The sequence below is a fragment of the Nannospalax galili genome, unplaced genomic scaffold (assembly GCF_000622305.1).
Source record: "Nannospalax galili isolate Female #2095 unplaced genomic scaffold, S.galili_v1.0 scaffold132, whole genome shotgun sequence".
Classification (NCBI taxonomy): Eukaryota; Metazoa; Chordata; class Mammalia; order Rodentia; family Spalacidae; genus Nannospalax; species Nannospalax galili.
In genome coordinates this window covers 1,523,916-1,548,367 of record NW_008332644.1, presented here as the reverse complement: position 1 = coordinate 1,548,367, position 24,452 = coordinate 1,523,916, and the positions used below count along the sequence as shown (strand labels likewise).

Here is a 24,452-nt window from a genome sequence, read left to right as displayed (position 1 = left end):
CACAATGAGCTTTTTATTCATTTATTGATTTATGTGAGAAGTGGTTTTTACATGTCATAGCTCATGTGTTCACTCTTTCCACCATGTGAACCCCAGTTATCATACTCAAGTGATCAGGCTTGGCCACAATAAGCCACCTTGCCAGCTTCCACAATGGGATTTTATTCAGCCATAAAGAAGAATGAAATTACAGCTTTACAGAGAAATAGATGGAACTGGAGGTCATCATGTTAAATTGAATAAACCAAACTCAGAAAAACAGATATTAAACTTTTCTGTCATCTACAGAATCTAAATTAAATATACACACATATGACCTAAAGGGGGCCAGTGGGAGAAGAGAGGAGGAATGAAGGACAACAGGGTGGGGTGTGAGTATGGTCAAAGTACAGTCATAGTTGTACAGGAAAGCATCATACTGAAAATCATTACTTTGTATGCTAATTAAAAATTAATAAACAAAAATCCTTTATTAATAGCCCAATACGAAAGTCAGGGGTTAATGTCAGGTGTCTTCCCCTTCACTCTTACCCTTACTTTTCAAGGCAGGATCTCTTCACTGAACCTGGAAGTCACTGATGAGCTAGACTGGCCAGTCAGCAACTTCTGGTCTCCTCTTGTCTTCTTCCCCTTCTCCTTAGTGCTGGGAAGATGTGCAGTATCATACACAGCTTTGCACACAGAACTTGGGTCCTCACACTTACCTGGCAAGCACAGTACCCACTGATCCACCTCCTGGGACCCCTCATCAATTGTATTTTTACAGAGTTGCTAAGACAAATCAATGGGGAAAGGAAAATGTTTTCAGCAAATGGTGTTAGAAAAAAATGGGTATGTATGTGAAGAAGAGAAAAGAATTTTGACCTTTAACTCATACCATGCTAAACTCATCTCAAATTTGGCCATAAAGCAAAACAAAATCTAGGCAAGCTGAACTAGCTCCACTGGGAGAGCAGAACGAAACATAAGCTCTAGAATGGAAAGACTCAGGTGCAGAATCTAGCTCAGTGGGAGGCAGCCTGGGTTTGCTTCCCGGCACTATAATAAAAAGGATGATGATGGCAACAGTTCTAGAGAAAAGATAGCAGAAGTAGAGTTATTTCAGAACATAAAAAGTAAGAATCCTTTCTAAAAAAAAACAAATTTAATTTCATGAAAATGAAGCCTTTAGCTTTTTGCAACGTAGAAAATAGCACAAGCAAAGAAATTGGGGAAATTTGGACACGATACATCATCTTTTGGGGTTTGTTTCCAGACATTTAACATACTTTTATAATTCAATAATAAAACCAAAAAAAAAGTCACTCACTTTTTTAAAAGTAAAAAACATTGAAGCAGAAATTTTCTTTAAAAAAACAGTGTGCAAATGAAGTCCATGGAAAGGTATTCGCCATTGTGTTCATCAAGGAAATGCCAATCAAACCACAATGAGAAACCACCACATACCCACTAAAGTGACTAAAATTGAAAGTTGGCAAAAGAAAGCACGAAACAATTAGAACTTTCACATGCTTGTGGTCAAAATCTAAATGTATACAGTCATTTTGAAAAGATGACTGGCAATTTCTTATACAGTTAAGTGCTCAGTTACAGAATCAGCCATTTTGCTTCTAGATACTTGCTCTGTGTATATGAGTGTTATCCCTGCATGTGTGCCTATGTCATGCAATACCCACGGCGGTCGGAAGAGGGCATTGAATCCCCTGGAACTGAAGCTACAGAGTGCAATCTGCTGAACTATCTCTCAGCAACAGGGAACTGTTGGTGATGGGCTGCAGGATGAGTGACAAATCATTATACTCAGAAAGGAACTCAGACAGAAAGAGGACATTTAGTATTATATGTGTGCATACATGTATATGTGTGCACATACATGGGAGCATGTGTATAGACTAGAGTATATTTGAAAAGGTAGCATATATATACATAATATACTTATGTGTTTATCATTTCAATATACATTCATGCACATTGCTAATATATACATGCATATGTATATGGAGTATATGCACATATATGTAAAACTGGAGAGTAGGCCTGTTTTAAATGGACATATTTGATATGATTGCACTGGTGTTTTCTAAAGCTTATTCAGCTGTCAGAACTGGTTGAAACATACAATTGATATAGAAGCAGTTTATTCTATGTAAATTATGCCCCATGCAGTTTTTAGGGCAGTGAAAAGTCCAGTGGTTGTCAAGGATTCAGGGGCCATTGGAAGGGGTAAAGAGCATGGGGAATTGAGGACATTGGTACTCTTCTTCATGACGCTATAATGATAGACACATGGCATGATGTATTTGTCAAATCCCACAGACCTGTGCTGTGTGAGTGAGCCCTAGTGTAAGCTATGGGCTTCAGCTAAAGATGTAGCAATGCTGGGGGCTGGAGACATGGCTCAGCAATTAAGAGTGCTGGCTGCTCTTACAGAGGACCTGGGTTCAGTTCCCAGTACCACATGGAGGCACACAGCTGTCCTTAACTCCAGTTTCAGGTGATCCAATGTCCTCTTCTGGTCTCTGTGGACATTGCATAACAGGGGTGCACTCATACACATAAAAAATAAATAATATTAAAGTGAGGGACTCTAGATAAGCTGACTAGATCTCAGTAGATGAACTTACACTGAGGAACATCTAGGGACACTGGCTTGAAACACTAGGCCTTAACACAAATGACAGGATGTATGAATTCCACTGGGAGGGGTATGGGAGGGTGCCAGTGGGTACAAGGGTATAAGATGATTAAGATTGATTGAGATGTTCTTTATGAAATATACAAAAATTCAATAAAAGCAAATTTAAAAAAAAAAGAAAAAAGGAGTCAATGTATACATAATAGGAGTTCTAATGAAATATAACTTATAATGTACAATTATAACGAATGCACAACTGCATGCTCTGATAGATTGGGAACTCTTGACCTTAGGATAATAGCCCTACAGCTCAAATTTCAAATATGTAAGCGAGAAATTTATTAGACATAATACCTCATTTAAAATATTAATAATATTAAAGGTCCTGCAATATTTAAGCCTATTTTGCATTTTATTTAAATTTCCTTTATTTATATTGTAGAAATTATAGATAAGATAATTAAATCTGAAAATTTAATGTTAATAAATAATATTAAATGCACAAATTCTTCTTAAAGATTCATTTAAAAAGTTTTAAGGAAGCTTCACTGTTGAGAGTTGAGGGATGTATTAGGATTGTCTCTACTGTTCTCTGTTCCATGAGCCTTAGGTATAGAGGTTCCACTGTAGATGTGGGCTCTGCAGATGCACTGGTAATCTCTCAGACATGTATTCTCTGTCTGTGACTGGTTGTAGAACTCTGTAATAGCCTCCATTTGTTAAAAAACAAGTTCTTTGATGAGTGTACAGTATTGTCTGTAAATATAAGGATCCATATTTAGCATATAGTTAGAAATTTCATTTGTCTAGAGATAATGACAGAGATGAGTTTTCTATAGGATCTATGACCTCTCCAGCCATGTGTATTTGGCTGAGTTTACAGTGCCACCCATGAATTCCCTCCCATCGAGAGGGCTTTAAGTCCAATTAGATAGCTGTCGATTACCCCCTTGATAAAAGTGCCACTACTGCACCAATAGAGAGAGTTTGTTGTGTCAGTCGTTGTGGTTATTAGGCTTTACAACTGGGTTGGACCACTGATTGATTTTCTCCCTTAGCAGTTTGCATAGTATCCTCCAGAACTGTGAGAGCTAGTCTTCAGGGAGTGGCCTCCAGTTCAGTTCCAGCTCCATTGCTCCAAGTCCTGTGTCCAAAGCATGTCCTGTCTTCAGTAATAGGGTCTTTCCTTCAAGTTTTGGGAGGCAATCAAAGGTTGTAGTCTGTGTTATTTGGGGAGTCTCTTGGACTGCCCTGACCAATAACTCAAAGGGAGATTTCTCTGGGACTGTGTTTCTTCTTATATAGCCTTTAGGTATACAAATGCACTCATGTTCAGATATTGTATGTGTATTTTTTCAGGGGACGGGGATTGAGTTAATACATTTTCCTCTGGCTTTTCACACCACCTAAGCTTTATTTATCTCTCTTCTCTCACTCCTTGTCTAACCTCCCTCCTCCCTCTCCAGTTAAAGAACCCTCATTTTCCCCTTGATAATACCAGTCTCTCTGTTATCCTCCCTCTCCTGAGTTCCTTCTTCCCCTTTACCCCTATGGTTCCTTGTTTGTTCTTCTCTCTTCCCTTTCCAGTTGAATATCCCCACTTCCCCCTTGATAATATCTGTTTCCTACTATCCCCCTCTCACAGGCTCTTTCTTTCCCTTTACTCCATGGCTCCTTTCCATTTTCCTGGCTCCTGCTGTTACATCAGAATATATACTCTCATATCAACAAATGAGGGAGAACATGTGTCCCAGGCCCACACTTAGCCAAGGATGTTGACAACTGATATGAGGGAGAGTAATCTTCTTTAAGGAAGTGACTCTAGATAGGCTGATGAGATTCCAGTGGATGAACGTTCACCAAGGGACACCTGGGTACAAATCACTGGCTGGATATGCCTTAACATATATGACAGAATGCATGAAATCTGATGGGGGGGGCTATGGAGGTGTGGATGGGGGAGGGGGTCTAAATTTGATTAATATCTATGGTATGAAATGCACAAAAATTCAATAAAATATGCATAATTTTTAAAGTAATGATTCTGGTTCATCAATTGCAACAAGTGAACCACACACAAAGGTAAAATGTTTGTAATAGGAAAACTACATTATAGGGTATACCCTGCTCTGTTTTTCTTTAAACCTGAAACTTCTCTAGAAAATAAAGCCTGTTTTTAAAAGCTGGAATGCCCAGAACACCCATCTAGCTCCTAGGATCACTTTCAAGTTATGCCCGAGGGGAGTACTTGAATATAATTTTCACCTTTATTGGAATCTTTCCTGTAGATTAACTTTCCAAATGACACACATATCATATTCTTAATAAACGATTCTTGACCTTCATTTATTCCTTTCTAAAAATCTCACTGAAAAGACTCACATTAGCTTTGAAATGTCAGAAAGAATGAACTGACTTTGATTAGAAGTGGCAAAAAATAATTTGGTTTTCCTTTTTCCCTCTTTCATTCCTCTTTTGTATGGGTGACCCTGAAAGGGAGTTTCGAACCTTGGTCATCGAGATGGTGATGGCTACGGATATGTCTTGTCATTTCCAGCAAATTAAAGCAATGAAGACGGCCCTGCAGCAGCCTGAGGCGTGAGTGGGGCTGGGACATTGTTGTCTTCATAGGGGATTGAACTGAAAGTTGCCCATTTTGTAAATTGAAAGGGAATCGCCTTGAAGATAGCAATTGAGTGATCTCATGAAGTAGTGAGGCTTGGAGGGAAGGCAGTGAACACTATACAGCATCTCACATTCAGTTAGGGTTCATCAGAGCTGCAGTCAACACAAGCATGGCACCAATGTGCCCCATGTGTGAAGTAAGAGCTGCTTGGGTTCTTGTTATCCAGCCGAGTGATGCAGCCATTCCATAAGGGGTTTGAGGGTTCAATAAACACATAGATGTTCATTCTCCAACAGGACAGGTAATGAATGCTCTTTCCTCAATTCAAGTGGCACTTGGGGTAGAGATGGGAGAACAGATGGGGTCAGCAAGATTTCTGAAACTCTTCCCGAGTGTGGTCACCATGTGTTTGCATGCATTGTATTTGCAGAATTGAAAAGCCAAAAGCCTTATCTCTGATGCTCCACACGGCAGACATTAGCCATCCTGCGAAGGCATGGGACCTGCACCATCGCTGGACCATGTCACTCCTGGAGGAGTTCTTCAGACAGGTACCTTTGTGCTGTTCGGCACTCCTGGCATGGGGCATTGTGGGAGCCCAGCATTCAGCACTGCCATGATGAAGACTGTTCAAGACACAGTAATTTTCCTCAAGGAGCACGAGGAGGTGTTTTCAGCTTGTTTCTTGTGCATAGATACTTGAATTTTACCTAAGTTCTGAGTCTCAGGGTGTTATCAAATGCATTTCTTTCCTATGCATTTAGAAGGAAAAGTGTTTCCTAGTGCTAGTCTCCTGTAAAAGGCCATTTTTCTGATAGCCTTCTACCTAATGGATTTCCAGAAGGTCCTTTCTATTGGTGTTAGTCTAGGCTGTTAATCTTTGGTGTCTCTGCTCCAATCAGTTCTGTTTTCTTCTTTGGAATAGACAAGCCCATTACACATATTCCAAAATTAAGATGTGGAAAATTGGAGTTTTACACACTCTATAAATAGAGAGATCTCTGAATTCCATAAAACACCACACATTAACATGTCTCATCTTTGCCTCTTAAACTGACTAAATGTAGGCTCTTTCTCCTTGCCTTGGTCCATTTTCTGTTGCTATAACAGCATACCTGAGACAAGCTAACTTAAGAATAGAGATTTATTTAGATTATGGTTCAGAACCTGGAAGTCCAATAGCATGGCACTAGCATCTGATTAAGGGCCCTCTTGTTGCATCATAACGTGGACAAGGGCATCACAGAGCAAGTGCGCTACTTCAGGTCTCTTCTTTGAAGTCACTCATACCTTCATTGGAGTCCCACTCCTATGCTCTTACTGAATCCTAGTCACTTCCAAAGCTCCCCTGTAAGTACTATGAGTATATGACTGTGGCCACTAAGTTTCTACCATTGACATTTGGAGATGCATTCGAACCAAAGCACCCTGGTTACTGCAGGGTTAGGAAGTGGATCATTCTTCTAATTATACTTACGATTCTCCTAAGAATGGAGAAATCGTACAAGCATCTGTGTATGCTTTCTTCTTTCTGAAACTGTGCATACTATCTGGCAGTGGGTGGGACTAGAGTTGACAGCATATTAAACAAACACCAGAACAGCTCTCTGTTGGAATTTGTAATTCCAACTGGTTTGTAGTCTAGGACTGATCAAATCTCCTCCCTAATTCCACATGATCTTGTCTGTGGTTTTCTTAAAGAAACAAAAGATTTGGAGTAAGTTAGGGCCAGTTTTCTTAAGAGCAATCTCCGCATCCTGTGTGCCCTTCACTGAGTGTGTGTAGCTAGTCGACATGTTCACAGTCATCTGTTCCCCAAGCTGATGTGTGAACATAACAGCAGATGCCCTGTTTTCATTGGGAAGGCTTCTTTGCACACACATTGCTTGGCCTGCCAAAGTAGGTCCCAAAGAGAATCCCAGGGGGTATGAATAGTCAGTGCGGAAGGAGCTAGAGTTGCAGGGCGGTGACCCTGTTGTCTACAAGGATGACAGCCCCAAACTCATCCTTCATGAGGGCTCATTTTAAACCATTTTTCTAAAGGCTATTTTTTTAAAATAATAGAGACTTTTCTCTAAATATTCACTCCCTTTGTATATGCTTTTTAATATATGCTTTTGTGGAAACACCTCCATTATAGCTAGAAATACTAGTCTGTGGCCAAAGGATAGATCATAGCTAATTCATCTAAGTTTGATATGTTGAAGTGATTCCTTTTCTGAATTATGAGACAATGAGTGTATGAATTACTTAAATAGGTGAACATTTTCTCCCTATAAAGGAAACCTTGTTTGCATACATATACACACATGCGCAAATTGAACGAAAACGTGCTAGAGGCAATAGGAAAATAACCATATTGAATTCTTTGGCCTCTTGGGAATGGAATGTTAGCTCACTGGACTGGAACTAGCTTGAGTAATTATAAGCCGGTAAATTATTTTTATTGACTTACTATTTTAACCCAGATGGCACCGCATAGCAGGTAACCCATGTAGGAGAATGCTGCCTCCCTCTTAATGTTAGTTTTTAAATTAGACAATTCACATGGGACTGTAATGCCTTCTTGAAAATTTATGTTTAGAAAGTTGAGCTGTATTTCAAAATGATGTCATAGCCCTGGTACATGGAGCCAGGCTTCCTTGGTTTTCTGAAAGAGAGAGGTAGATCTTTAGTTTTAAAGCCATGCTTTACAAAATCCAAGCCAGAGCCATGGGATGCTTTTAAATGAAATACTGACTTTGAAAGTGTGCTTGCCTTCTTGGTAAATGTTTCTGGTAAAAAGCTCTGTGGCCCATTCTCTCTGTTGCTACTTTTGTATTTTATGATCATCTCTCCTCATTGTTTTCATTCTGCTACATCTATGGTGGCTTCCTCATTTTTATTAACTTATTTCGTGTATTGGTGGAGTTTTTCGCTTTTTCCTTTTACAAGACAGTATTGTTGTTTTAATGTTTCTTTTTTCTTTAATGATGACTTAGTTACTGTTTTCATCTTTTTTACTAATTCATTTCTTCTGTTTTATTTTTTCTAATTTAATGAATTTGATGCTTTGATTCTTGCTTGTTTCAAAAACACAAAGTGAGGAGTTTTCCTTTTTATTGATGGAACATTGGTTTTGATGCACACGTGCTGCCAAGCAGTCTTTAGGAAATAGTCTCTAATTTTGGCTTTTATTTTTCTTTTAGCCAAGAGTTACTTCAGACAGAGGAAATTTTTTTCCCATTTGCTTTTGCTTAATATCTTCATAATTAATTTGTATTTATTGGTCAATTTTCTTTATTGTTTAGAGCCCAATTTGAAGTTTATCACCTTCATGGATGTTCATGGCTCATGAAAATTTTTCTTTTCTTATGTGTGCAGTATAGAGTTAAAAGAATATAAGATATGTCTGTGTGGTGATTAATTTTCTGTTACTCCAACAAAATATCCGAGAAAATCAACTTAAAAGAGGGAAAGTTTGAGTCTGGGAGGGTGGCACACTCTTTTAGTCCCAGCACTGGGGAGGCATTCATGGTTACAGAGATTTCATAATGTGGCTAGCTGGTTCCATTGCATGTAGGCCTGTGAGAGGCAGAACCATCGTGGTTAGATGTCAGATGAAAGTGCTGCTCATTTCATGGCTGCCTGGAAGCCAAGAGAGCAGAGAAGGAAGTCTGGAGGCTGGTCTTCTTCATTTTGAAGACCAGCCCCTAGTGATCCACTTTCGCCAAGTCCACTGAGCTAGGCACTCATCAGACCTTAATTCAGTGATTAGATTGACTCTCTCCAGACCTAGTCTTCTATTAATATCACTAGTATACCAGCTAGGGTCCAAGCCTTTACCATTTGAACCTTCTGGAGTACATCACATGTACAAATCATAGCAATCTGCCTTCCTAATTAAGTCACTTAAGTACCCTAGATTTTATATATCATTTAAAACTATTCTAGCTATCATGGGCTGACAGTATTGCTATTGTTTTTTGCACTAGAATTTTTTGCTCCATAAATGTTGATTCTGTGTTGTTTGATTCTTGGATATTTATATTTGTTAGACCATCACAGAGTACTGAATCCTTGATCCATAGTCACTGCTTAAATTCTTACCTCATGCTTTTCCTAGAATTCAAATTTGATGCCCTGGTAACATGGCTATTAAAAAAGCAGCATTTCAGGCGTTGAATCAGGCCTGGTTCAGGTTATTAAGACTTTCTGAGTGCTACTAATTTATTGCTAATGTTTATTACACTTGGAGTATTTAAGACTGAACAAAGTCACTTAGTTTCTCGAATCTTCACTTCAAATACATGCAAAAAGACCTATATGACAACAGTGATTATTTTAGTAGTTTTTTTTTTTTGGTTTGTTTGTATTTTTTGTCATTTCATCCTCATGATAACCCCATTAGGTAAGAACGATTATTCTGTATTTAACAGATTTAAAACTTGTAAAATAGGAAGGACAGTAACCTTCCTGTGACCATACATCTCTCTGGAGCAAGGCAGGACACGAACACAGACTTGTAGCCGTTATCCTGAGCAGCTTCTTTCTTAGGAAGAAGGAAGAGCACAGTTCACATCTAGGAGGGTGGTGGTGTTCTCCATCCTCTGGATGTGACTGAAGAATTGCACCTCTGTTTCATGTTTTTAAGAGCCATCCTCATGAACAGTTAGACTTTCCATACTGCCTGTTTATTGTTGTGATGCTTTTTAGTGAGGCTGAGATTATACTGTAGTGTTGTCTAATAACTGCTTCTTTCTAGTGCACTTTTCATTGTAGACCGAGCCTTGGGGCTAAGAACACAGAAGCACTTATCTAGTTGTGTGTGGCTTTAGGTAGTGCTGGGAGACAAAGCCCCTGTGGTCCAAGTTGAATTTTCCTTTTGCTCCCACTGGGAGATCAGGGTCTCGAAGAGGGTCACAGGTAGGCACAAGAACTCTTTGGGGAGCATGACCATTCTGACTGCAATGTTGGCTGCAGGACACAGGGTGTGTGGCCTGCTGCCTCATTTTCCCTGGGGAGCATATTGTTACTGAATGGGGCTTTCTTTAGAACAGTCTGAGCCTTTGCATTCATATGGAATGATTGCAACCCAGAAGCCTCAGCCTTTTGGCGTCTTTTGTACCGAAGAGCAGGCCCTACCAGGACTTATTACACTATGTAATTGTAATAATTAGAATAAAGACAAGTGGCCCAAGTGCTAGCTGAGGTTGCTAAATAAAATCTGTGCATCTCAGCCCACTTTTCTTTCCCTTATTATGACCTTCTGTTCTTCTAGGGTGACCGAGAAGCAGAGCTAGGGCTGCCTTTTTCTCCTCTGTGTGACAGAAAGTCAACCATGGTTGCTCAGTCACAAGTAGGTATGTATCATATTGGATGGAGGGGGCATCTCATGGCTGAGATGCAGAAGGGAGCACAGCCATGGGAGGTGGTTCCATCTGGCCACTGGCTCCCTAAGGCCAGGCTGTACGCATGGCTTTGGCTGCTGGGTGTGTGGTGAAGCCAGATCATTTTCTCTGGACTGGCTGTGGGGAAGATTACACAGTGACACTCTGGGGTCTCCATCATTCTTGCCAAGAGGAAAAGGACCTTCAGCTTTCTGAGGAGATGATGGTACTGTTGTCCAGAAGCCCATTTTGTTTCACACCCTCTGTCCTGCTACAGTCTTGGAAGCTGTTTTGACATTTGACATTTCTTTTCCTTGATGTGTCTACCCATATTTGGTACCATTCTATTTCCTGTGAACCTTTTTAAAATTGCTCCCATGTTCTACCTTTCTTTTTTAAAAAAGAATTTTTTTGGTAAGGATAACTTTGCACTATCAAGCATCATAATATGTACATTGTAAAAATCCTCATCTATGGTAGAGATAACAATGCCATCAGTGATCTCTACCTTAAGAGTCCAAAATCACTCAAGAATTAATTTAATAAGAATTGAATGGTTTTTCTGCCTTACCTTTTTGTTGAGACATGGTCTCATGTGGCTCACACTGGCCTCGAACTCCTGATCCTCCTGCCTTTGCCTCCCAAGTGCTGAGATTATTGGTGTGTGCCATCAGGACCAACTTCTGCTTGGACTTTGCATGATTATTCTTTTTTTTTTTTTAAATGATGTATCTTGAGTCCCTGTTAGGTGTTTGGCACTGCTAGGCATTGTAATATATGCTATAAAAACAAAAACAAAGTGTATACATGGTTCCTGCTCTCAAAGACCTTAAGCCAGTATTAGTCAGTGGACAACTTGTTATGAAAACAAATGTCCACTAGAGCATTAGAATGTGAAAATAGAAGTCTGAACATTTTGCAGTGGACTACAAAGACAGTGTGTGAACCATTAGACCCAGGTGGTCCATAAAAACTAACTGAGGCATCCTGTTTGAGATGTAGCCTAGGAAGCATTCAAGTAGTATCTAGACAAATAGTGATACATGTTAATGATGATTAGGACCAGGGTGCTACAGGCAGGAGATGTAGAAAAGCAGAGAAATTTAAGACTATGTAGTACGGTTGGTGAATTCTAAATAGCTCTATATAGCCAGAACAGCAGGTAGGGATTGAGATGCAGCGAAAGATATTCTGGAGAGACACTCAGACCCAGATTCTACAGTGTGCTAAGAATAGCACGGCTTGTACTTTCCTATAGGAAATGGGGACATATAAAAATAATTTTGTATAAAGCTTTAAAACCAATAGATTCATAGTTTAGCCTGTGGACTAAATTGAACTGACCACAGGTTCCTGTCAGAGTTTTATTATGCTGCAGCTAAGTTCATTCATGTACATATTGCCCGTGCTATTTCTACACTGCAGGGAGCAAGGTTGAGTCATTTTGATAGAGAGATACGGCCTAGAAAGCCTAAAATAACCATCTGGACTTTTGTGGAAAGTTTGCTGGTCCCCAGTTTAGAAATATTTCTTTACCAGTAGCATAGAGGGTTAAGTGGGAGCGGGGACAGGGTTGACTAAGCCTCAAGGTGAGGAGGCCAAGTGGACAGTCCTGCAGGACTATAGGAGAGAGCTACAGGACTAAGAAAGAAGGGCTCACACCCTTTTTATCAGAGTTCAGAGGCTGCCTAAGCCCCAGTCCCTGCACAACTTCCAAACAGCCCAGAGAGAGCTCAGCTCAAACATCACAGCCTCTGCACGACTGTTCACTGGTCTCTTGGCAGGAGAAAAACGTGTCCTCTCCCTTCTCCTCTACTGCCTTCCCAGGAACTTTCCTCTGGGCTGCTCCTTTGGCCCTGCATGAACTCCAGGGTCATTTTTGAGCTCCTTTAATCTTACACATAAGTGTGAGGGCTGGTGGATTGCTCTATTCATCTTTATTCATCACAGTGCTTATTACACAGCAGGCATTAAATTGGTTTTTCTGTAGCATTTAATTTAATTACTCATTGAAAAGTCTTAAGAAAATTATGTAGCATAAATGAAACTAACATGACATTCAATAAAAATGAGACCAACCAACTCTCAGTCTGATGTGGAGCTCCTATGTAGATTCTTTCTTTAAAAGGAAAGATGACTGGGAGACCTGGGTGGCCCTGTTACTCTATCATTCTCTGAGCATTGCTGCTTCTCTGCAGGTTTTATTGACTTCATTGTGGAGCCTACCTTCACTGTGCTCACGGACATGACTGAAAAGATTGTGAGTCCATTAATCGATGAACCCTCCCAAACTGGTGGGACAGGACAGAGGCGCTCCAGGTCAGTGGGAATGCTTGAGAGCTGGATGGGGTCCAGCCTGTTTGTGGGGATAGAATTTTCCTGTTGGGAGGATGTATGGTATCTTATAATGAGTGTGCCTTCCTTGCATGCCACAAGCAAGCTATCTGCCTCCTTCCTTTCTTCAGAGGATTTGGAATGACTACACTCTCTAGGCTGGCCCATAAGAGGTGGCCAAAGGCCAAAAGGGGCCTGCCAAGTACTGGGTGTCTCCCATTCCCTCTAGCCCTTGCTACAGCAGCACCAACCACTTCACTTTTGTCTCTTGTACCTAGACAGCCCTTGTCCTAATTTTGTGAAAAGGAAATGCTGCTGATTTGAGTTATTACAAGAAATAAAATTAGCATTCATTCTGAAGTTCAGGAGGAATTGGAGTATGGATTAAAAATATCGCAACCTAAATATTTTCAATTGCCTTCTGCCACAGCATGACCACATCAAATGTAGAATAGTGTAGATGGCAGACTTTGGGGCCAGAGTGCAGTGTTAAAATCCTTTCTCCATCCATTATTACCTGTGTAGTCTCAGACAAGTTAGCTGGGTGTCCTAGTTTTATTTCCTATTGCTGTGATAAAATACCTTAACAAAAGCAATTTTTAAAAGGAAAGGACTGATTCAGCTTACTAGGTTACAGCCTTTCATTGAGGGGAAGTCAAGGCAGGAACCAAAGCAGCTCATTGTATCCACAGTTAATGACAGATACAGAATTAATGCATGCATAACTCAGCTCATTTTTTCTTCTTTCATACAGTCCAAGGCCCAAACCCATGGCATGGTGCCACCACAGTGGGCTAGGTCTTCCCGCATCAATTGACATAATCAAAATAATCTCCCATAGATGTGCTCACAGCCCAACCTTATCTAAATAACTCTGCATTGAGTTTCTCTCTGCAGGTGATTCTAGATTGTGTCAAGTTGACTGGACTGCCCTGTGGTAACCCTTCCTTATAGATTAGTGGATCTGATTCCTTTAGCTACTTAACACTGTGAGATGCTTCTTTAGAAGGATGCTAGTTCTGATATTTGCAACATATGCCATGTTGAAAGCACAAAATAATCATCATCTATAATCAGATCCTTTGCTTGACCTGGTTGTGCACAGCCTCTAAGTGGTCAGTGCCTCCTCACCATCTCTAGGAAACATAAGGGTGTCATCACTGGTCCTGGTCTTAGGGGACTGAGATTAGAGGGATCTTGAGGGCCAGTGAGATGGCTCAGTGGGTAAAGGTGCTTTCTGCCAAGATTGACAATTCTAGTTCAAGCCCCAGGACCCACATGGAGGAAAGAGAAAACTCACTCCTGAAGGTTATTCTCTGAACTTCACACATGCATCATGGCATGCACACATTTAAATAGATGATAGATGATAGATAGATAGATAGATGATAGATACATAGATGATACATAGATAGATGATAGAGAGATGATAGATAGAGACAGATGATAGATGATAGATGATAGATTTATGATAGATGATAGATAATAAAACACATAAAGTTACAGGAGGAGGGTGGAGCTGGGGACAAAGAGCAGCAATTTTCTGGGTAACTTGGAAAAGTGGTCTTTATGGTAGCAGGTGGGTGCACTATGAACAAATTAATGTCCAACTTCGGGGGACTGGAGAGATAGCTCAGCATTTAGAAGCATTTTCTGCTCTTGCACAGGACCCAGGTTCAGCTCATAGCACCTGTAATTCCAGTTGTAGAGGATACAGTACTCTCTTCTGGCCTCTGCAGGTGCCAAAAAACACATGTGCTACACATACATACATGCAGGCAAAACACTCATACATATTTTTTAAAAGTCCAAGCTCAAATTTTCTCATTTCAGAAAACAGAACAGAAAAAAAAACGCCAGGGGAATTTAGTTACCAAAGAAGAGAAAGCCCACTCATTGCTGAAGGAAGTAAGGGATATTGAGGCTCAGGAAGGTTTAATGTTAGTATTTTTTCTCCTGAAACAGAAGTTTTTATGTGTCCTATGTGGGTCAGCACAAACCTCGGGGCCCAGGAGGTTCACGGCAGTGATGAGTACAGCCACTCTTCTTGTGGGTGTTCCCCTTGCATTCTGAAGGCACTGATGCTCTCTCATATGATTTCTTTTCTTTTCCAGTTTGAACAGCATCAACTCATCGGATGTGAAACGTTCAGGTGTCAAGAGCTCTGGATCAGAAGGAAGTGCCCCCATCAACAATTCTGTCATCCCCATTGACTATAAGAGCTTTAAGGCCACTTGGACCGAGGTGGTGCACATCAATCGGGAGCTATGGAGGGCCAAGGTACCCAAAGGTAACAAGCTGCTCAGGAAGAACCTTCTAGAATTGTCCAAACCAACTCCATGTCCATTCATTCATAAAGCAAGTGCTGCCTTCTGTGGTTCATAGGCATTGCAGGTAAGCGCAGCTCCTCAGGAGGCTGCAGGTATTGAATGCTGAGTCTCCCATTGCCAAGCATTCTGGGAAACACTCAGCACCTAGTAGAATGTGACAGGCTTCCAAGCCTCTTGGCACCGTGCCTTCTGTGTAATAAGACTGGACTCCTTTCCCTGGTATGAAGTTCTGCAGGGTCTGGGGTTAGTAGTTCCTTCTTCATTTCTATAAGCAAAATAGACTTCCTTGGTGCAAACATCATCAAAGTTCAAATAAAAAAGTTGTGGCTCCTGCCACACAGAAAAGGATGGAAGTAGGTGACTCCTGGGAGCTTGAGTTCTTTGTTCATGTGTTCATTTGCATCACTGAGCTCATCTTTATGATCAGCACTTAGAATGTGATCACAGTGTGTTGTAGGCAGAGAGGCACGATGCTCAGAGATGAAGGAAGTGAATCTGTGATAACAGGAAAGGACGCTGATGTGAACCGATCTTGGGGCCCAGTAAAGGGACTCAAATCATGGCCTTTGCAGAGCTGAGCCTTCAGCAGCAGTCAGTGTTAGCTAGCACCTGTTGTGTACCTACTATTTTCTAGGCTCTGTGCTCAGTGCCAAGGGGACAGAGAGGAGTGATGGACATCCTCATCCTTAAGGGTCATAATACTGTGTCAAAAGAAAAGGGGAAAATTATGTTAGAGTTTGATAGAAAAGATGAATAAGAATTCAGTCAAGACCTTGTGTTTCTTACCATCATCTGAACCCCAAACTCAGAGAAGCCAAGGAAGGCTTTGCCACAACTGTAACCCCTGCAGTTACTCTGCCTGTGTCAGCACATGTGGACAGCAGGTAGAGCGGCCGACATCTTAAGCAATTTTTGTTTCTCTAACAAAATAATTGCTACTCGGTAATATTGATTCAGGTCACAGTTCTGGAGTCTGGAAAATCCAAGAGCATACTGTTAGCATCTGAGGAAGGCACATTTACCTCATGCCAGAGGCTTCCATGGAGAGACAGAGCATGTGTGCAAGCCTAGGTTTCTCTTCCTATAACCCCACTGGTGCCATTATGGAGGCCTTGCCTTCATGGTGTGGCCTAATCCTCACTACCTCCCTAAGGCCCCTCTTCCAATCTACATGTAAATGTAGGGATTCTGTTTTCAACACATGAAATCTGGATGACACAATATGCTATGCAGCCATCAGGAAGAGAGGTCACCTCTAGATTGGGAGCCAAGCATCCTCACAGTCAGATTTGTCCAAAGGCTAAACACTATGACTTGCTGGCAGAATCTTGTCCAAATGATTGCTTGTTTCAGGCAAGGCAAAGGATTTGAATTTATGATGCCCTTAGGATATAATTGGAACCATGCAATTTTGTGACTGATGTTACACCCTGAGCTACGTAAGGAGCAAAGCCCCCTCCATATTTTAAGTGTAGTAAGTGCTCAGAGTCCATTCAAATGCTTTCCATGTTTAAATCCCCCTATTGGCAGGCATTGCAAACAGCAATGGCAGCTACATCATCTGAAAAGAAACACCTTCTCACAATCAATTACATTCATTACGCTTGAAAGTCCAATTTCTGACAACACACAATTCAAAGAGGAACTTCAAAATAATTTGTTTGCAATTATCTTGGTTACTGAAATTACTTTCTGAAACTAATCACCTGTGAAAGCATTAGATGTTTCTTTTCTAATGGAGAACTGACCCTTTCAAAAGGACAGGTAAACCCCTCATAATTTTAAAACTTGCTGGCTATGCAAGTAGAGATGCAGATAAGCTATTTTAAGCAACAGGAAAGTACTTGCTCCGAACCCTGCCTGGGCCTTTAGGGAAGACATTAAGTAGCCAAAATTGGAAGGATGCTGGGGTTGATGTGGGGACATTAGAAATGGGAAGTGAGGGTCAGGGGACCATGGAGATAATGTAGTTGGTGAAGTGCTTGTAAGAATATGTCTACACGGTGACACATGTGTGTGATTCCAGTGCTGGGAAAATACAGACAGGCCAATCCCTGAGGTTCATTTGCCAGCCACTTTGCAAGCTGCAAGCCAAAGAGTGACTCTGTCTCAAAAAAAAACAAAAGAAAAAACCAAAGTGGATGGCACCTGAAGAATGACACCCGAGGTTGATGTCGGGCCTCTACATGCTCCTACACACACACACACTCTCTCTCTCTCTCTCTCTCTCTCTCTCTCTCTCTCTCTCTCTCTAAAGGGATAAGGTGAGAGGCAAATGGATCAGGTACACCCCTAGATTGTATTTTAGGGGTTGCATAATTTGCTTATGGGATCAAATTTTAGTTAGAAAAATGGAGAATTGAATCCTAACTCAAAAGGTTTCATTCAGTGTGGTTCTTTGAGACTCCATTCTGGGCATGGGAATACATATTTCAGAGTTGATGCAGAGGATAGAGAAACATTTGTAAAGCCCTAAGAACAGAGTCAGTCTCAGTGGTTAGAGCTTGGTAGATGGGGCTGACATTTAAACACATTGGAAAGGAAGAATAGCCATTGTGTGCAAGGTTCAGGCACTGACAATGAAATGATCACCTCAACGCACACGTTCCAACATGTTTAGCCCTGAGTAGTACAGTTTACTGATTGACTGATGTAAAAGAAATACCTAGTTTGCATTTGTCTACTGTTGATGGTCAACTGATGATACCAAGCTATTTTTCTCCCATCTTTTTTTAATCCCAAAGGACTAAATTTTGAGACAATCTGCCTTCCCTGTGACTTGATACATATTGTTAGGAAATTAAATTAAATTCTAGGTTTTATTATCCAGCCTGAATTATGGTGTCATGCAGGGCAGAATCCATAGTTGTTAAGGAGATTAAATCAGTATTTTTTGCAGTTTTCTGGTTCAAATATCATTATATCCACCCCCAAATTTGTGAGTATAACTATTGTTTGCTAATTTCCACCCAGTATTTAATGCTTTTCACATGCTCATTTCCTGGTGTAGGAATGATGTCATTAGATTACAAATGATGAAATATTTAAAATACATATGAAGAAAAAAGCAAAACAATTATTTCCCTATCCAGGCCTAGAGAACTCTTGCTAAAATTCAGAAGCCATTCCAATTTCTCTTAGATGTACAGAGGTAAAGACACGTTTCACAGCACAGTGCTACCTTGTAATTCTACTCTGTTTCCTGTCTTGGGTGTTTGTCCTGATGCTGAATAGTCTGATGTAAAGTTGTCTGGATAGAACAGTTACCTAGCCTTAGCTTTCCCATTCACTGCTGCATATAATAATGTTACAGACATGGACATTCAAAGGTCTTTATGGAATCCCTCTCTCAGTGGAGGTAAAAATTTTTAAATCTCTTTATATCAAATTGCTCTCTGGACTTTTAATTTTTAATTATTTTTGAGAATTTCATATATGAGTATTGTCTCTGCATGATTTCCATCCCTCCCTGTCCCCCACCAACTGCTCCCAGGCTGGACTTCTTTTAACCAGTTTCTTTCACACATGGAAGTGTAGTGAAGCTATTTCTCTTTGCTAGTCCCTTCCTCATTCTTCCCATTGGGACATCTACATTTTTATTATTGGTTCATACCGATTTTTATATATTAAAAATAACTGTTTAGTTGTCAAAATATCTTGCAATTTCCACCCAGCTCCAGTTTGCTGTAAGCATTTAGCTTTGCTCACAAGTTCTTCTACCTCCTACTTCTACTCTCCTAGAAATTTAAGGGTTTTTTAATTGAATAGTAAGTTTCTATAAATAAAAACATGGACTGATATATAGTGATATTCCTTTGAAAATGCTGAGAAATTAACTAATTAATTTGTGATTGCTTTTTTAGCACTCAGACTTTGTTGAATAATATGGAATTCTCAATTTAGATGATTAGAAATCCCATTTATTTTATATTCAGCTTAATTTTGGACATTATTTTAATATTTGCTTCATTTTATCTTTAGTTTAATACTTCTATTTAACAATAAGTTTTGCAGGTTCGTATACATTATCAACATATTTTCCTTGGTTTTGAGGGTTTTTTTAAAGACCATTTTTGCCTGCATGTATGTAAGTGGCACCTGTATGTGCAATGCCTGAGAAGGCCAGAAGGGGGCATCAGATCATCTGATATGGGAGTTACTGACAGTTGTTAGCCATCATGCGGGTGCTGGGAACTGAACCCCAGTCCTCTGCAAGAGCAGCCAATGCTCTTAACTGTTTAGTCATCTCTCCAGCTCCCTGATTTTGAGTTTTTAATATTGATTGAAATTTTTTGTCAGCAGCATACATATTTGACTAAAGTTCCTCAGAAGTTGTTACAGGAACACCTGAGATTTTGGGGATGACTGGTGCTGACTTTCTTTTGTTTCTGTATGGAATATAATTGAGTATGTAGTGTGTTTCTTTGGTCAGACAGCTTCTTGTTTCTTGTCTCATTTTTTCTCTGTCTATGTCCTTGTCTCTGTTTCTGTCACTCTCTCTCTCAAAGTTCACATTAGATCAAGAGATAACTAGGAACTTAGTTTCCACTAAGGAACTTAGAGAATCATAACTTACAAAGAAAAATTGAATAAAGTGCATTTTTGAGACTGTACAGACATCCAGTGGGGGTGGCACTAGGATGTTTGTGTGAGAATCATAATTTATATTATGAGTGTTCTGCCCCACACTTCAGCTACTTTCCTTTGGCCATTTCCATATTGAGTCACATCAACACAGATCGTTTGAAATGGAAGCAAAAGGAAACAGACTCTGAAGTTTGCAGTCTAGTAGCCCAGGAATGCCAAGAGTCTAAATCTAAGACCTGATACATAAACTCTCTGTGTCCTTGGCATTGCTGGAACCTGCTACTCTATAATTAACCGTGCTTTCACCTACCTTTTCTCATTATAGAACAGTATTATCTGTGCTAATAATCTCGCTTGAGGACTATAAAGGGGTTTTACTGCAGTGGAAAATAAACCAACTGTCTTTTGATGTAATTTCTTCTTACATATGTCTTGTATATCTATCCATGTTGACTGATGCCTCTTTATCTGTTCCATGGCTGATTATACTCACAGAAGCCCAAGGTAGAAGGTGATTATGCAAGTCAAAGAGTGTTGCAGGCCAGGGCTAGAAGGTGATAGAAGGTTGATGCTGAGAGAGGAACCACACTATGTAGGCCAACCAGTGTTTGATCTGATCCCGATGTCATAAGAACTACTTTTCATTCATTTAAACTTGCCAACTGCACTTGAGCAAAAGCAGACCTGCTACTGGAATGTGCTCCTTCCCTTCGTCCTTCTTTGTATCTTTTTTTTTTGCAGAGTCTCCCATGGAAAATGGTCTGACTTGGTTGTCAAAAGAATTTTTCTTGCTAATACAGTATTTTATGGTCTTTCATAGCAAACCATATAATTTAACACCTTCATTTTAAATTATAGTTATTTTGAGTGTTGAAAGTTTGCCATGTATTCAGTAACGATTCTGTGAAGGTGGTCATAGCTAATCTTCCCTGATAGAGAGTTCTAAATATGAATTAATTTGCCTCTTGTCACCTGAATTCCCTCTGGGTCTCCTGCACTATCTAGCAAACCATATAACATATCTATATATGCATTTATTAACTTACAAAGGAATGAGTACCCAGTGCCTAGCCCCGCGCTGCAGCTCAGAGCCAGCCATACCAGACCACACCACGCCCGTAGTCACTGCTAGCCTCCTGGGGCCAGCAATCTCTCCCCAGGTCCACAAGAGTCAGTCCATTCTGTCCTTGAGCTGCTACGCATTCCCCACACCACTCGCACTACCTGCAGCTTTCGGCTTCTGTCCCAAGATGCTCCCAGCAGTCGCTTAGTAGTCCATGCTTGCAGCAGGCCCCACCCCTTGGAGGAACTAGCCAATTGGGAGACAACTCCCCTTGCTTCTTTTCCCTCTGTGTTGTAAGAAGTCATCTGTTTACTCACCATTGTTACACATTAAAGACACATTCATCAGGTATCTCAGGATAGGATCAAAGAGTCTGGATACTTTGTGTTTCTGTCAGTCTAAGCTACTGAAAATGGGGGATGTATAAATAGGGTACATTGGTAGTTCATGTAAAACACACACACTACACACACACACACACACACACACACACACACACACACACACTGTAGGTCGCTCACTGGAACAGCAGTAACTTCAGGAGCCATGACATGTGGCACATGCTATGTTGAGCAGTGATGGAAATGATATTTGACCCCATCCATAAGACACCAGGGATAGGAGGGAGCCTGAATCAATATGCTGGGAACCTCTTTTGCCTGCCATCTTTTTAAAGGACAGTCTTTCACATTTTAGCTTACAATTTGGTAGGAGTCAGAGACATTATTCTACATATGGATGTAGTTATGTTGTTTATAAAGAAATATTATCTAACCCTTTCCATGTAATTGTAAATGCATCTTGTCATGAAACATGGATTGGCAAACATTTAGATTTAAATCAGGCTTCTCAGCACTTACTGTGTGGTAGAATCACCCAGAAAACATTTTAAATATTCTTGTCCTCCTTTTAGAACCTGATTTAGCTTGTTTGGGTTAGGCCAGGTCATGGATGTGGATAGAGGAATGAGTGGGTTGGCATGGATGAATGGGTGGACTGATGGAATGATAGATCAATTAAATAGTGAATAAAAACACTATAGTGTATTAAAGAAGACATCTGGGGTAAGCAACAGTGAGGGACTGAAAAATAATAATAAAGTCAGGCTTTGTGAACATCTGGAAAATGTTTGTGATAAAACCTCATGAACCCATGAACCTAGACCACAATGGGATTTGGAGTACTTTACCTGCTAAACCAAAAGGAAATTATCAGAAGCATAACTCCTCTGGTATCCAGAGATTAAAACAATCATACCATCTATGAAAAACAACTTTTTAGAAGACCAAGCCTAGCACAAGGGAAAGACAGAGGACCCGTGATGAGATGCAAAGAGGAAAATACAATAATGCATCACAGTGGGGGCTGATGACGGTCTGGACACCTTCTGGAGTGAGCTGAATACTCTATGGGGTGAATTGGAGCTTACAGAGAATTGGGCTATGTGAGCAGTCTCTGTGTACGTTGTAATCTTCAACCCACCAGTTGGCCTCAAAGTCTCTGTGATCCAATCTACGCCTGTCCTTGCTCATTTGACCATGGCATCTATGCCACCTATTTTCTAGTTCCTCTGCTGAAATCATGGTTAGATGATTTGCCCCGCCAGCTTCTCGTCACCCAGGATGTGGACAGGTATCATCTGCTCAAGGAAGCCTTCTTCACCCCTGTCCAAAACCACCTTTTTCTCTGTGCTAGCCATGCTCCATCCTGTCCCTTTGTATTCAATTCTCACAATATACTTTCAAACCATCTCAGCCATTCGTTTACTTAGTTATATAGCCTTCTCATGCATAGTTGCTCAATAAATATCCGTTGAATGAATGAACCAGCCTTTTCACAAATACTTAACCTGTTCACTTCTCCTGCATTATAATGAAGCACAGCATCAGTCAGCTGGATGAGAAATAATGTGCTCTCTAAGTAAAAGAGAGGGCCTAGAGCAGGTACCTGGCCAATGGGAAGTCAGACTCTCCTGAGGTCAAGCTGGAGTCCTCAGGGTTTGGGGTTTGCTTTTATTGTGTGAGGGTCAACTACCCCCCCCCCATTTTTAAATTCATAAGTTACAAATTGACTTTGTTTTGTCCTAATGATGGTAACTTGCCCCAACTTTTCACTTCATAGCCTGTTGCTTATGTTTATATTCTAAGCCAACCTTCATAAAATGACTTTTTTTTTCTACGACTGGGGGACAATTTGGTCTTGTCTCTCGGCCTCAATGTCTACATCCATAAAATAGGGCCACGGTGGTAGCTGCTGAGTGCTTAGCATAATGCCTGGCATTAAATATGTGCCAAACTGATTTGAATTAACCCAAAATATCTTCAAAATTCTGAGTAAACACATTAGGTCGTTTAACTGACCATTATTCATAAAAGCAGCTCTCCTCATGGTGTGACCTTTTTCTCTTTCCTCTGCCTTCTCTCTTGGGCATGGGATGCAGAGGAGAAGGCCAAGAAGGAAGCTGAGGAGAAGGCCCGCCTGGCTGCCGAGGAGAAGCAAAGGGAAACGGAAGCCAAAAGCCAAGCGGAAGACAGTGCATCCGGCAAGGCTGAGAAAAAGGCGTCTGCGGAAGCCAAGAGTCAGGTCGACGGAGCGCGCACAAACAGAGGAGACAACCCTCGTGGGAAGAACCCTAAGGGCGAGAAGTCAGAAAAGCAGCAGAATGGTGAGAATCCGGTGGTGGTAAAGGCTCCTTCTGGGGGTGATGATGTAACAATGGAAACTGGCGGACGCCTTCTGCGGAAGCCTCCCTGAGCTTCCAAAGATGCAGTCAGGAGCCCATCGGATGGCCATCAGCTTTGGGTCATACATTCTACTAGGCGTGGGGGATGTAGAAGTGGAAAAGCTACAAGAAACCCACGGTGTTATGTGGGATCTAAATAATTGTGAGTCTAGAGAAATGTGTGCGTGATGCAGTGGCAAGGGAGGGGGAAGTGGCAGATACAATGCCAAGGATTCTGTGCAAAGGAAGAGATATGTTTTGTTGGGAGCAGGGGTTATGGAGCAGAGTCAGAGGCCTAGAAGTGTTCAAGAGGAGATGGTATTTGGTTCAAAGTTCAGGTTTGTTGGTCAGGTTGGAGAGAGACTTCTTAGCCAGAGAGCTAAGTCAGGAGCACAGAATCAGTTTACCTTCTTACGGAAGAGCAGGAAGTGGGTGCTTGTGGGATGTAAATGCCAGGCTGTGGCTAGATAGCAGGGTACCTTTGCAATCACACCTGGATTGGAGTCACAGTTCTGCCTCCTCTCTTGGAGGCCTTAGCTAGATTACTTAACCTTTCAATCCTTGTGTAAAATGTGCATAACACAAAAAAAATCAACAAATTTTAAAAAATGTATTTGAGGAGGAAGCATGGAAATTTACATCATGTTAATTAGTAGAGGTGATAAACATTACCATTGAAATCTACCTGATGACTTTATAGACATACACAGGCACCAAGGATCCAAGTGCAACCGATTATGAGTAGTAATAATCAGATACATACAGATTAGAGATGCATACACCAAC

The 24,452-nt window shown here is 40.8% G+C and overlaps 1 protein-coding gene across 10 annotated transcripts in view; it reads left to right on the top strand.

Moving 5' to 3' along the window:
- Pde1c (phosphodiesterase 1C) overlaps positions 1-24,452 on the top strand; it is a 554,512-nt gene that overhangs the window by 448,895 nt on the left and 81,165 nt on the right. For all 10 annotated transcript variants that reach the window (XR_003848641.1, XM_017796743.2, XM_029560849.1 and 7 more), the window contains 6 exons: positions 5,132-5,233; positions 5,692-5,812; positions 10,522-10,603; positions 12,829-12,949; positions 15,079-15,254; positions 23,385-23,609. Coding sequence is in view for 9 of the 10 variants with exons in the window: in XM_017796743.2 (XP_017652232.1) it covers positions 5,132-5,233; positions 5,692-5,812; positions 10,522-10,603; positions 12,829-12,949; positions 15,079-15,254; positions 23,385-23,609 (827 nt within the window). In the remaining variant the exon portion in view is untranslated. The remainder of the gene's footprint in view (positions 1-5,131; positions 5,234-5,691; positions 5,813-10,521; positions 10,604-12,828; positions 12,950-15,078; positions 15,255-23,384; positions 23,610-24,452) is intronic.